The 13,713-nt window shown below is 41.4% G+C and overlaps 1 protein-coding gene across 1 annotated transcript in view; it reads right to left on the bottom strand.

The window, feature by feature from the left end:
• Nucleotides 1-1,548: 1,548 nt before the first annotated feature.
• Nucleotides 1,549-13,713, bottom strand: part of LOC126282139 (tetratricopeptide repeat protein 5-like) — a 122,720-nt gene continuing 110,555 nt past the window's right edge. Inside the window, exons 6-9 of the mRNA XM_049981641.1 lie at nucleotides 13,133-13,318; nucleotides 2,665-2,840; nucleotides 2,439-2,583; nucleotides 1,549-2,329 (exon numbers count right to left, since the gene is read on the bottom strand). Coding sequence (XP_049837598.1) covers nucleotides 2,210-2,329; nucleotides 2,439-2,583; nucleotides 2,665-2,840; nucleotides 13,133-13,318 — 627 coding nt within the window. The 3' untranslated portion in view covers nucleotides 1,549-2,209. The remainder of the gene's footprint in view (nucleotides 2,330-2,438; nucleotides 2,584-2,664; nucleotides 2,841-13,132; nucleotides 13,319-13,713) is intronic.

The following is a 13,713-nucleotide window of genomic DNA, read 5'->3' as shown; positions in this document are numbered from 1 at the left end:
CAGGACCTGATCATCATTTTGCAGGATAATGCTCAAGCACATACAGTGCAAGCTGTTACTGATTTGTTTGACTGATGGGGCTGCTAAGTGCTATACCACCTACTGCACTCCCCTGACTTAAGCCCTCATAAGTGAAACTCGATTTCTAAACTCTGGGAATCACTTCATGGCATTCTCTTCAGAACTGCTACAAATTCATCGGGCAATAGACCGTGCCGCTCAAACTATCAACACAACTGGCACTGCTAAGAGTGCCCTACGACTTCCACATCACTGGCAATGGGCTATACACAATGCTGGTGACTACTTTGAAGGTCAGTAAAACATTGAAACACGTATCTATTTTGTACGAGCTGTAAATAAATAGTTGCCACTATTTAAGTTCCAACCCTCATACATAAACATATGAACTGTGTCAACCAGTCTGCATGCAATATTTGTGTTATTACCACTGCTGGATTAACAAGAACACTGCCACATGCACAGTGATGGATGTTTCACCACCAGGCCAAGCTAGGCCTTGGCACGAGGAGCATTTCTCTGCTGTGGCTGCCAATGCACATACAGCATCAGGTATAAGATTGTGCTGTGGCCACAAGCAGTCTCATGGCAGTCAAGGCGTTAAATGTTTGTGACTCATTTGAGAACAATAGTAACTGAAATTTTTTAAATTGTGATTGGTGGAGAGTTAATGTGTGTAAAGACATGGGAGCTGGGACTGGTACAGAACTGTTCCTTAACTGTCAACGTTCACCTGTTGTGGTTACTAGCCTGAGTTATCGAAATTACATACAAAGTTATTAATACAAAAAGCTGAATTTCATGATGTGTTCTGGAAACAATAAATGTGTAAATAATTCAAGTTTAATCGAATGGTGTTCTGTTAGTTACTGAAAAATGTGGTTACACATCCAACATGTTTCAGGGAAAGACATCAAGAGTACAGTGCTACCGAGGAACTACACTCATCAGCCAATTTAGTTAATTCACAAGCACCTGATTTATTTCAACTACATTCCAGTACCCTTATTTTACTTGTGTTGGTATTCATCTCGTAATCTCTTTTCAAGACACTATCCATTCTATTCAACTATTAATCCAAATCATTTTCCGTCCCTGACAACATTACAATGTCATCAGCAAACCTCAAAGATTATATTTCTTTTCCCTGAACTTTAATTCCCTTTCTAAATTACTCCTGGGTTTCCTTCTCAGTTTGATCAACAATAATAAAAAAACTTAAAACTATTGACAGAAGAAAAACCCTTTTCGATTATCAGTAATTTACTGGACACAGCAAGATGAAACTCTAAAATGTGGGCAATTACGTGAGATTGGGGGATGACGGAGAGGGGCAAAAGGGAAATAAAAGCTAGGAAAGAATAAATTGACACCATGCAGTCACTCAGTGAAAAGTAAGAAGAATCAGAAGAGAAAATAGGCTGAGGTTGGGGAGGAAGTAGGGAAGAATGTGAAAACATAATGATCAAACAAGATAGGATGAGAAGCATCAAAGCAGAGAGCAATTCACTTATTAATTAACCCATATTAGCTATTTCTTATTTTCCTTTTTAATTGCTTGTAACATTTTATATTGTATTTCACATGTTTTCCATGTCTGCTATTTTTATAACTTTGAAAGGAAATATGGTAAACAGAATAATTAATATAACACACGTGTTTGAAAAAATAATTTCACTATACCAGTTCCTCTGATTTAAGTCTGTGGTTGTACATAAATAAAAATACTGAAGATTTACTTAGGATTAAATTACATCTCCGTATTACACATCTCATAACATGAAAGGAAATACAATTATAAAACTGTTCAATAGCACATAACATCATTTTGTAAAAGAAGAATCTGATTTTTTCCTGTGTTGATTCATGTGGTTGCAAATATGAGATCAGATTCATCATAGGGGAAAAGATGGAAGGAAAGTTGTATGATTGGATATCACTCTGTTCAGGTCTATGTTTTCTGCTAGTTATTGCTTCTACTGATATTAAAAAGGGATTGTTAACAAATACTTATTCCAAAGTTAGTTTCCAGTCACTCACAATATGAAAGAAGGATCATAAAACATTTCATCTCAAACATCTGCAGTTTGCAGTATTAATGATTTAATCAATAAACACTGTTAATAAATTAAAGAACTACAACTGCAGCTGTAGGAATGTGTTATCACAGTCTTCACAACAACATAATTTAATCTTTCTTCTTATATGTCGAAAGTTGAGCACTTGCTTGTTGGTTAATTCCCATCTTCTTGCCGTTCACAACCAGTACGAGGGGACTGTTTACTCTCACAGAATTATAAAAGTATTTCTAATCAAAAGAAAAGAAAAAAACATGATAAAGACACAAAATAAGTATACAGCAACATTATAATCAATTAAGACAAAGTGGCCAAGAACTAGATAAATTATAAACTTACTGCATCTTTAGTTTCAACACTGACTTTTGTCAGGTAGGGTTCAGGTATAGCAACTGAATCTCCAATTATAACTCCTTTTCCCTTAGCAAAGTTATAAACAGTTACAGCAATGCAAGTCTCCACTTTGTCAACCATACAAAATGTGCTGGAAATTATGATAAAACACATTTACTTTCACGTGCCAAAAGAAAACATTAAAATGATATAAGAATATATCCACACTTACAATGGCACTGCATCTTCGTCTTGTATACTGCAGACCACTTTTCCAAAAATTACTTTATTTTCATTCAGACCTTCTTGCAGATTACTAAATGGTATACATTCTAGCTCAATGGATTCCCCTTTGGAAGACGTATAACTGCCTCCATAATATGGACCCAGCTGTTTCTCATCAATTGACTGTGAAATAGCAGAAAAAGACAATCACTAGCATCATTAGCACAAAACCAACTTATGGGGCCTTGAGGAGGGAAGTGACTTGTACACAGGGAACAACAACTTCGGTGTGTCACTAACATCCACCACTCAACTCTTTTCAATCTGTTCTAAGTTAGTTTCCTATAGAAAGTATAAAATTGTAACAAAGACTTGCTGTCCAGTTCTTACCTTCGGAGGCAAACTATATAATACCGCTGACAGATACACGTAAAGCTATGATGCACTGAAATGGATACTGTCATGTATTTTTATGTGAGTTTATTAGTAACGCTAAATATTTCATCTTCTGCATAGGTTCTTGTGGGTGGCAGAATACCACTGAGGGAGGGGTGGGAAGGGTAGTGGGAAGGATATTCCTCACTTCAGGGTACAATGAGAGGTAGTTGAAACCCTTGCAGAGAGTGTGAGTCAGTTGCTCCAGCCCAGTGTGATACTGAGTCATGACGGAAGTGCTCCTTTGTGGCCAGTTGGTGGGAATGTGGAATGTGGGAGGTGGCTGAAGAGATGAGGCATGGGAGATCTGTTTGTATACAAGGCTGGGAGGTAAATTATGGTCTGTGAAACTCTCAGTGAAATCTTTGGTATATTTTGAGAGGGACTCCTCATCATTAAGGATGCAATGGCCACAGGGGGCTACGCCATATGGAAGGGACTTCTTGGTACGGAATGGATGACCATTGTCGCAGTGGGGGTATTGCTTGTGGTTGTAACATTTTATATGGAGGGAGGTACTGATGTAGCCATCTTTGAGGTAGAGATCAACTCGAAGAAGGTGACTTGTTAGGTTGAAGAGGATGAGGTGAAGCAAATGAGGGAGCAGTTGTTGAGGTTTTGGAGGAATGTGGATAGTGTGTCTTCACCCAAAATCCAGATCACGATGTCATTGATGAATCTGAACCAGGTGAGGGCTATGGGTTTCTAGGTGGTCACGAAGGATTCCTCTTGATGAATAGGTTGGCACAGGACGGTGTCATGTGGGTGTCCATTTCTGTACCACAGATTTGTTTTTGGAGGTGATTCTTTCAAAGGTGAAGTAACTGAGGGTGAGGATGTAGTCGGTCATGGTGAGCAGGAAGAAGGTCGTAGATTTGGAGTCAGTCGGATGATGGAGGTAGTGATCAATAGAAGCAAGGCCATGGGCATTAGAGGTGTAAGTGTAAAGGGAGGTGGCATCAGTAGTGACAAGGAACAGGAACTGTGCAGAGTCAGTGAAGGAAATGGTTTGGCTTTTTTTATATAGAGGGAAAGATTACTGGTAATAGGCTGAAGAGGCACAGTAATTGACCACAATGGGGCATCCTGGGTGGTTGGGTCAACAAACTTTAGGAAGTATGTAGAAGTTTGCAATGCATGGAGTGGTAGGGGTGAGGAGATGGACTCTAGGGAGAGGTTCTGGCATGAACCTAAGGATTTGAGGAGTGACTGGAAGTCCTGTAGTGTTCCTGGAATGTGGTCACTGCAGCAGGGTTTGAAGGTGGACAAATATGACAGCTTTAATTGAACTCGCAGTTGCAAATGAGGACAACCATCCGCTGGGAATGACGACATTGAAATTCTGTTCTGGATCAGGAATCAAACCCAGATTTCCCGCTCGTCACAAGCGGTTGCCTTGCCATTTGGCTATCCGTTCATGACTCACGGTCAGACGCAAACTTCCATACATCATCAACCATGCGTCAATGACCTGTACTCATACATCCATTATGAACGATCTCTACAGTTCAGATGCTGTATTCTAAAGTCGCTTGCCTGTTATCAGCAGATTAATACGATATTGTAGAGCCTGTGTTATTATGATTATGATGCAAAGTTCCTTCGGATATACATGCATGTCCACTGTAAAGAAACTTCTAAAGCCACTGTAAAGAAACTTCTAAGGAAGCACAGACTGCTGCAAAATATGTATAAAACATGGCACAAGGCTGAATGATCTGGGTTTGGCCATTATAAGAGCAATGCACAAAGCCTTCAACAACTACTGTAAAGGAATATTATCAAACAATCTACACAGTACCCAAGGCAAGTAAAGGCTGTTTGTAGTCCCAATGGATAGTGTCCATGCACTCATCGATGAGAGAGGAACTGAAACTGAAACCAGCTACACAAAAGCAGAGCTACTCAACTCCATTTCTAGGTGGTCCTTCACAAAGCTAAATAAAGTAGTATTGCCAACTTAATTCTCACACCATTGAGAAGGCAAATGAAATAACTGTAGTTTCAGTGGCATTGAGAAGCAGCTGAAATAATTAAAAATGAACAAAGCTCCAGGGCATGATGAAACGCCTATCTGATTCACACTGAATTTATGGGTTAGTTAGCTCTGCTTTTAGCTGTAATATCTGGTGCCTCGGTGAGCAAAAAATCATGCTCAGTGGTTGAAAGAAAGGATAGGTCACAACCATCTACATGGAGGGTAGCAGCAGTGATCCTCAAAACTACTGTCCCACATCCTTAACATCCATTCATCACAGAATCTTAGAACATATTCTGAACTCTAATGTAATGAGGTATCTTAAACAGAATTAGTACAAACAAGCATGAATTCCAAAAAGATCAATCAGATGACACACAGAAAGCCAAAGATCAAGGCAGTCTGGTGGGTGCTGTATTTCTCGATTTTCAAACAGCATTTAACTCTGTATCACATCTTTGCTTGATATTGAAAGTAAAGTAGTATGGAGTATCAAGCAAAATTTGTGACTGGTTTGAGTTTTTCTTATTGTGTGTGTGTGTGTGTGTGTGTGTGTGTGTGTGTGTGTACACAGGGGATGCAGCAAGTTATCTTGGATGGAATATCATAGTCAGATGTAGAAGTAACTTTGGGTGTTCCCCAGTGAAGTGTGTTGCGACTCTTGCTGTTCATGCTGTATATTAATGTCCTTGTGGGCAATGTTAATAGCAACTTCAGACTTTTAGATGATACAGTTATCCATAATGAACTACTGTGTGAAAGAAGCGGCATTAATATTCAGGTAGATCTGGATAAGATTTCAGAGTGGTGCAAAGATTGGCAACTTGCTTTAAATACTCACAAAATGAAAAAAGTAGTATCCTGTGACTATTATATCAGTGTGTCACAAATGGAATCAGTGAACTCATACAAATATCTGCGTGTACCACTCGGTTGGGAAAGGAAATGGCATGATCAAATAGGCTCAGTTGTTTGTAGAGCAAGTAGCAGACTTCAGGTTATTGGTAGAATACTAGGGAAATGCCACCAATCTACAAAGGAGACTGCATAAAAATTACTCGTATGATCCATCCTTGAATGTTGCTCAAGTGTGCAGGGCTGGTACCGGATAGAATTGAGAGAGAATATTGAACCTATACAAAGAAGGGCGGCACAAAAGGTCAAAGGTTTATTCGGCAGGTGGGAGAGTGTCACAGAGATGGTTAAAGAACTGAACTGGCAGACTCTTGAAGATGTTGTTGTTGTTGTCTTCAGTCCTGGGACTGGTTTGATGCAGCTCTCCATGCTACTCTATCCTGTACAAGCTTCTTCATCTCCCAGTACCTACTGCAACCTACATCCATCTGAATCTGCTTAGTGTATTCATCTCTTGGTCTCCCTCTACGATTTTTACCCTCCACGCTGCCCTCCAATGCTAAATTTGTGATCCCTTGATGCCTCAGGACATGTCCTACCAACCGATCCCTTCTTCTAGTCAAGTTGTACCACAAACTTCTCTTCTCCCCAATCCTATTCAATACCTCCTCATTAGTTATGTGATCTATCCACCTTATCTTCAGCATTCTTCTGTAGCACCACATTTTGAAAGCTTCTATTCTCTTCTTGTCCAAACTAGTTATTGTCCATGTTTCACTTCCATACATGGCAACACTCCATACAAATACACTCCTGGAAATTGAAATAAGAACACCGTGAATTCATTGTCCCACGAAGGGGAAACTTTATTGACACATTCCTGGGGTCAGATACATCACATGATCTCACTGACAGAACCACAGGCACATAGACACAGGCAACAGAGCATGCACAATGTCGGCACTAGTACAGTGTATATCCACCTTTCGCAGCAATGCAGGCTGCTATTCTCCCATGGAGACGATCGTAGAGATGCTGGATGTAGTCCTGTGGAACGGCTTGCCATGCCATTTCCACCTGGCGCCTCAGTTGGACCAGCATTCATGCTGGACGTGCAGACCGCGTGAGACGACGCTTCATCCAGTCCCAAACATGCTCAATGGGGGACAGAGCCGGAGATCTTGCTGACCAGGGTAGTTGACTTACACCTTCTAGAGCACGTTGGGTGGCACGGGATACATGCGGACGTGCATTGTCCTGTTGGAACAGCAAGTTCCCTTGCCGGTCTAGGAATGGTAGAACGATGGGTTCGATGACGGTTTGGATGTACCGTGCACTATTCAGTGTCCCCTCGACGATCACCAGAGGTGTACGACTAGTGTAGGAGATCGCTCCCCACACCATGATGCCGGGTGTTGGCCCTGTGTGCCTCGGTCGTATACAGTCGTGATTGTGGCGCTCACCTGCACGGCGCCAAACACGCATACGACCATCATTGGCACCAAGGCAGAAGCGACTCTCATCGCTGAAGACGACACGTCTCCATTCGTCCCTCCATTCACGCCTGTCGCGACACCACTGGAGGCGGGCTGCATGATGTTGGGGCGTGAGCGGAAGACGGCCTAACGGTGTGCAGGACCGTAGCCCTGCTTCATGGAGACGGTTGCGAATGGTCCTCAGCGATACCCCAGGAGCAACAGTGTCCCTAATATGCTGGGAAGTGGCGGTGCGGTCCCCTACGGCACTGCGTAGGATCCTACGGTCTTGGTGTGCATCCGTGCATTGCTGCGGTCTGGTGCCAGGTCGACGGGCACGTGCACCTTCCGCCGACCACTGGCGACAACATCGATGTACTGTGGAGACCTCACGCCCCACGTGTTGAGCAATTCGGCGGTACGTCCACCCGGCCTCCCGCATGCCCACTATACGCCCTCGCTCAAAGTCCGTCAACTGCACATACGGTTCACGTCCACGCTGTCGCGGTATGCTACCAGTGTTAAAGACTGCGATGGAGCTCCGTATGCCACGGCAAACTGGCTGACACTGACGGCGGCGGTGCACAAATGCTGAGCAGCTAGCGCCATTCGACGGGCAACACCGCGGTTCCTGGTGTGTCCGCTGTGCCGTGCGTGTGATCATTGCTTGTACAGCCCTCTCGCAGTGTCCGGAGCAAGTATGGTGGGTCTGACACACCGGTGTCAATGTGTTCTTTTTTCCATTTCCAGGAGTGTACTTTCATAAACGACTTCCTGATACATAAACCTATATTCGATGTTAACAAATTTCTCTTCTTCAGAAACGCTTTCCTTGCCATTGCCAGTCTACATTTTATATCCTCTCTACTTCGACCATCATCAGTTCTTTTACTTCCTAGATAGCAAAACTCCTTTACTACTTTAAGTGTCTCATTTCTTGATTGAATTCCCCCAGCATCACCCGTTTTAATTTGACTACATTCCGTTATCCTCGTTTTGCTTTTGTTGATGTTCATCTTATATCCTCCTTTCAAGACACTGGCCATTCCGTTCAACTGCTCTTCCAGGTCCTTTGCTGTCTCTGACAGAATTACAATGTCATCGGCGAACCTCAAAGTTTTTACTTCTTCTCCATGAATTTTAATACCTTCTCCGAATTTTTCTTTTGTTTCCTTTACTGCTTGCTCAATATACAGATTGAATAACATCGGGGAGAGGCTACAACCCTGTCTCACTCCTTTCCCAACCACTGCTTCCCTTTCATGCCCCTCGACTCTTATAACTGCCATCTGGTTTCTGTACAAATTGTAAATAGCCTTTCACTCCCTGTATTTTACCCCTGCCACCTTCAGAATTTGAAAGAGAGTACTCCAGTCAACATTGTCGAAAGCTTTCTCCAAGTCTACAAATGCTAGAAACATAGGTTTGCCTTTTCTTAATCTTTCTTCTAAGATAAGTCGTGAGGTCAGTATTGCCTCACGTGTTCCAACATTTCTATGGAATCCAAACTGATCCTCCCCGAGGTCCGCATCTACCAGTTTTTCCATTTGTCTGTAAAGAATTTGCGTTAGTATTTTGCAGCTGTGACTTATTAAACTGATAGTTCAGTAATTTTCACATCTGTCAGCACCTGCTTTCTTTGGGATTGGAATTATTATATTCTTCTTGAAGTCTGAGGGTATTTCACCTGTCTCATACATCTTGCTCACCAGCTGGTAGAGTTCTGTCATGACTGGCTCTCCCAAGGCCGTCAGTAGTTCTAATGGAATGTTGTCTACTCCCGGGGCCTTGTTTCGACTCAGGTCTTTCAGTGCTCTGTCAAACTCGTCACACAGTATCGTATCTCCCATTTCATCTTCATCTACATCCTCTTCCATTTCCATAATATTGTCCTCAAGTACATCGCCCTTGTATAAACCCTCTATATACTCCTTCCATCTTTCTGCCTTCCCTTCTTTGCTTAGAACTGGGTTGCCATCTGAGCTCTTGATATTCATACAAGTGGTTCTCTTCTCTCCAAAGGTCTCTTTAATTTTCCTGTAGGCAGTATCTATCTTACCCCTAGTGAGATAAGCTTCTACATCCTTACATTTGTCCTCTAGCCGTCCCTGCTTAGCCATTTTGCACTTCCTGTCGATCTTATTTTTGAGACATTTGTATTCCTTTTTGCCTGCTTCATTTACTGCATTTTTATATTTTCTACTTTTATCAATTAAATTCAATATTTCTTCTGTTACCCAAGGATTTCTAGCAGCCCTCGTCTTTTTACCTACTTGATCCTCTGCTGCCTTCACTACTTCATCCCTCAAAGCTACCCATTCTTCTTCTACTGTGTTTCTTTCCCCCATTCCTGTCAATTGTTCCCTTATGCTCTCCTTGAAACTCTGTACAACCTCTGGTTCTTTCAGCTTATCCAGATCCCATGTCCTTAAATTCCCACCTTTTTGCAGTTTCTTCAGTTTTAATCTACAGGTCATAACCAATAGATTGTGGTCAGAGTCCACATCTGCCCCTGGAAATGTCCTACAATTTAAAACCTGATTCCTAAATCTCTGTCTTACCATTATATAATCTATCTGATACCTTTTAGTATCTCCAGGATTCTTCACGTAAACAATCTCAAGAAAGCCTACTTGTAAAGATTCAAGAACCAGCTTTGAATGATTATTCTAGGAATACCACAATCCCCCCTCCCAAATATTGCTCCGATATGGATTGTGAGGATAAGATCAGACTAATTACACCATTCAGAGAGGCACTTCAGCAATCACTGTTCCTGCACTCCATACGTGAATGGAATAGAAAGGCGCACTAATAACTGATACAATGGGATATACACTCTGCCGAATACTTCACAGTGGCTTGTAGATGTAGATGTGCTTGAAGGTAATTTTATTATCTATTAAATTCTTTATATGACTGAATATGCGTTCAAAGAGTTTTATGGCTGAATGCTCAGATTCTTTCTGCATCACACTTGTGCTGATTGAAGGACAGTGGAAATCATTTCTCCTTCTAGTACTGTATGTATGAATATTACTCTTGTTTTCATATTTTGTTTGATAGCTGACTACAAACTTCATAAGGCAGTAATGTAGCATGAGGCAGTTATCAGCATCACATGCCTTCACGCAACAGAAACATTCTTTCTCAATAATACATAACCCCCAAATATGATATGTAAGACATTTGCTTATGAAAGTAGGAAAAGTATGTGAAGTTTCTGACATCTTCATCTAAAAAATTTGATACTACTTGTAACACAAAAGTTGCGGAGATTAGTATGTAGGAAAGTACTGGCAGAAAGTAAATAATTTAGGAGTAAAGGAGACGACAATATTGAGTCACACACACACACACACACACACACACACACATACACAGAGAGAGAGAGAGAGAGAGAGAGAGAGAGAGAGAGAGAGAGAGAGAGAGAGAGAGAGAGAGGAGGTGGGGGGGGGGGGGGGGGGGAGGGAGGGAGGGAGGGAGAGGAGTTGTGAAAGCTAACAACTTTTCTTTCTTTTCTGTATGTATCTGTCAATGTCCCAATGCTTCTGCTGCTCAGTGAACAGTCTCCTTTATTACTAAATTATTTAAGAAGACCTGTAATATGTGACTTCTAGTTCATGCTCTTATCAATATAAGGATCTAAGAATTTAGTATATTTTGTTTCATTCATTGATTTATCCTCAAGCATTCTTTTCAATGGTGTGGTCAGGTCATGTACAGCCCAAAACTTAATATAAAAGTTTGTTAAAGTCTGTGGCTATAACTGGGGTATTGTAGGCAGAGCCCAGCCTTTCTTCATCACAGCACTAGGAGAGGTAGGGTAGCAAACCCATCGTCCCCACTGCCTTTTACCCCCTGGAAAGATCTCCGGTCCTCACTCAATAGCAGGCCAATATAGCGGGCTGACTTAACCTGGAGTCTTGCTGGAGGGGCTGGAACAAGGAAAAATCCTCACTGCTATCTGGATTGAACCTGGGATCTCCAGGAATGGACTCTAGTGCTCCTCCCACTAGACCACAAGAGCCACAAAATTTAATATATTGCATTATCTAAATCCAGTGACAGTCCATCTTCAGAGAACCAGTTATTAATTTTGAAGAAAATTTTATTTCCTTTTTCAAGTGTTGAAGATTCTCTATTAGGTTTGGTTATAATACTTGTGTCACCAGCAAACAGAACTATTTTAGCTTCTCGGATACATGATCAAAGATCATTTATATATAACAAGAACAGAAGTTAATGAAATACACTCTAAATCAAAAAGAATGACACACCACAAAGGAACTATCCAAATGGGACAGATATCAGTACATGTGACATATGTGTACAGGCAAACAAATGTACACAATTTCAGAAATACTGGATGATTTATTCAAGAGAGAGAGAGCTTCAATTAATCAAGTCAATAACAAGTTGGTCCACCTATAGCCCTTATGCAAGTAGTTATTCAGTTTGGCACTGATTGAGAGAGTTGTGGGGTATTCTTCTGAAGAATATCATGTCAAATTCTGCCCAACTGGCTCATTAGATCATCAAAATCCCAAGCTGGTTGGAGGGCTTGCCAGTAATGTTCCAAACATTCTCAGTTGGGGAGAAATCTTCCAACTTTGCTCTCCAAGGTGGGGTTTGGCAAGCATGAAGACAAATAGTAGAAACTCTCACCGTTTACTGGCAGGCATTTTCTTGCTGAAACATAAGCCCGGCATGGCTTGCCAAGAAGGGGAACAAAATGGGGTGTAGAATACTGCTGGTGTACCATTGTGCTGTAAGGATGATGCAGATGACAACCAAAGGGACCCTCCTATGAAATGAAATGGCACCCCAGACCATTACCCGTGTGTGATAGGTTGGTATCCCACTGTAGTCAGGGGCATCTCCAGCCATGTCTTCACTGGTCATCGGGGCTCAGTTTGAAGTGGGACTCGCCGCTGAAGACAAGTCTTCTCCAGTCAATGTGATTGTAGGCCAAAGACATGTCTGGAGAGGCTACAGACAGTGGAGGGATACCTGGCTGACTGCTACCTAGCGTATAGATCGACAAGCAGGAGTTATGGTCTTAGAGTGTATTTATCCCTTGGGAACACCTTCAGTACTTATTACTCATTCTGAGGACACAATTTTGCCGTGCATACTCGCGGCGCTTCTTCATGTAACACTGCATCCAATTAGTTGGATAGGGTGAAAACCAGTTACCAGCAATTTCTCTAATATACTAACATTTGAGCTTTTTGTCACAATACTATGAACTGCACACAAAATGCTTTTGACATGTCAAAAACCATACCAGTTGGTAGTATTTCATCATTTACATTTTCTTCAAAATCATTCATGAAATGAAAAACTGCACTTGCTTTAGACAGGCCTGTTTGACCCAACCTTGACACTACATATTTCATTTTGGGATAGGTTGTTTACTGTTCTCATGTACAAAATCTTCTCAGCTGTCTCTGAGGAGGAGGCAAGCAATGAGAGTGACTGGTGGCTCCTGATGCCAGCCTGCCTGCCTGCCTTCCTTCCTTCCTTCCTTCCTTGTGAAGGGGTCTAACAACAGCATATTTCAGTCCATAAGGAAATGTATACTGTGATACTGATGTGTTACAACTGACTAAATGTGAAGAACAATGTTTCAGTAATTTCAGCAATCATTTCACCAGGAAAACTTTAAGACAAACATTGCAGATTAATTCTTTACATATTTTGTATCCTTAGAATCTTCTGACACTTACTTGCACTAATTGCGAGTATTTCTTGCCCTTCAGCTTCCCTTTATGTTTTACTAAATCTTGGACATTCTCCAAATATTTTAACAGTTGTCTTTCTTTCAGTCTAGGGTCATCCCAGGTGGGCTCTAAAGACTGTGCTTTAGAGAATGATTCCAAGGCCAAATTATATTCTTCTTCATATTTATATGCCTGTGAAATGAAGTAATATATAATTAAGAGGTACATCAGATATTAACTTTTACTACATTCTTTTAATATTTTAAAATGTCTTCTTAAACTATGCTATTCATTGTCTTTGTCAGTCAATATCTCTCAAAACATCGAAGTACAATGATATAACTGGAAATACACTGATGAACCATAAGATTTGTACACCTGATGAATACAATGTCAGCCCAACCTTTGGAATGCACTGTAGCAATGATTCCACGTATCACAGTTTCGACACATCCTCAGTAGGTTTCTGGGGATATTTGGTACCAGATGTCTATGTGTAGCTTATGTGATTCCTGTAAATTATAGCACAGTGTTTTCTGGGTGTGGAGCTGGAGCCCAATAGCATCCCTGATGTGTTTCACTGGGTT

The sequence above is a fragment of the Schistocerca gregaria genome, chromosome 7 (genome assembly GCF_023897955.1).
Source record: "Schistocerca gregaria isolate iqSchGreg1 chromosome 7, iqSchGreg1.2, whole genome shotgun sequence".
Taxonomy (NCBI): Eukaryota; Metazoa; Arthropoda; class Insecta; order Orthoptera; family Acrididae; genus Schistocerca; species Schistocerca gregaria.
The sequence above is the reverse complement of the archived record's forward strand: the minus strand, read 5'-3'. Positions and strand labels throughout refer to the sequence as shown.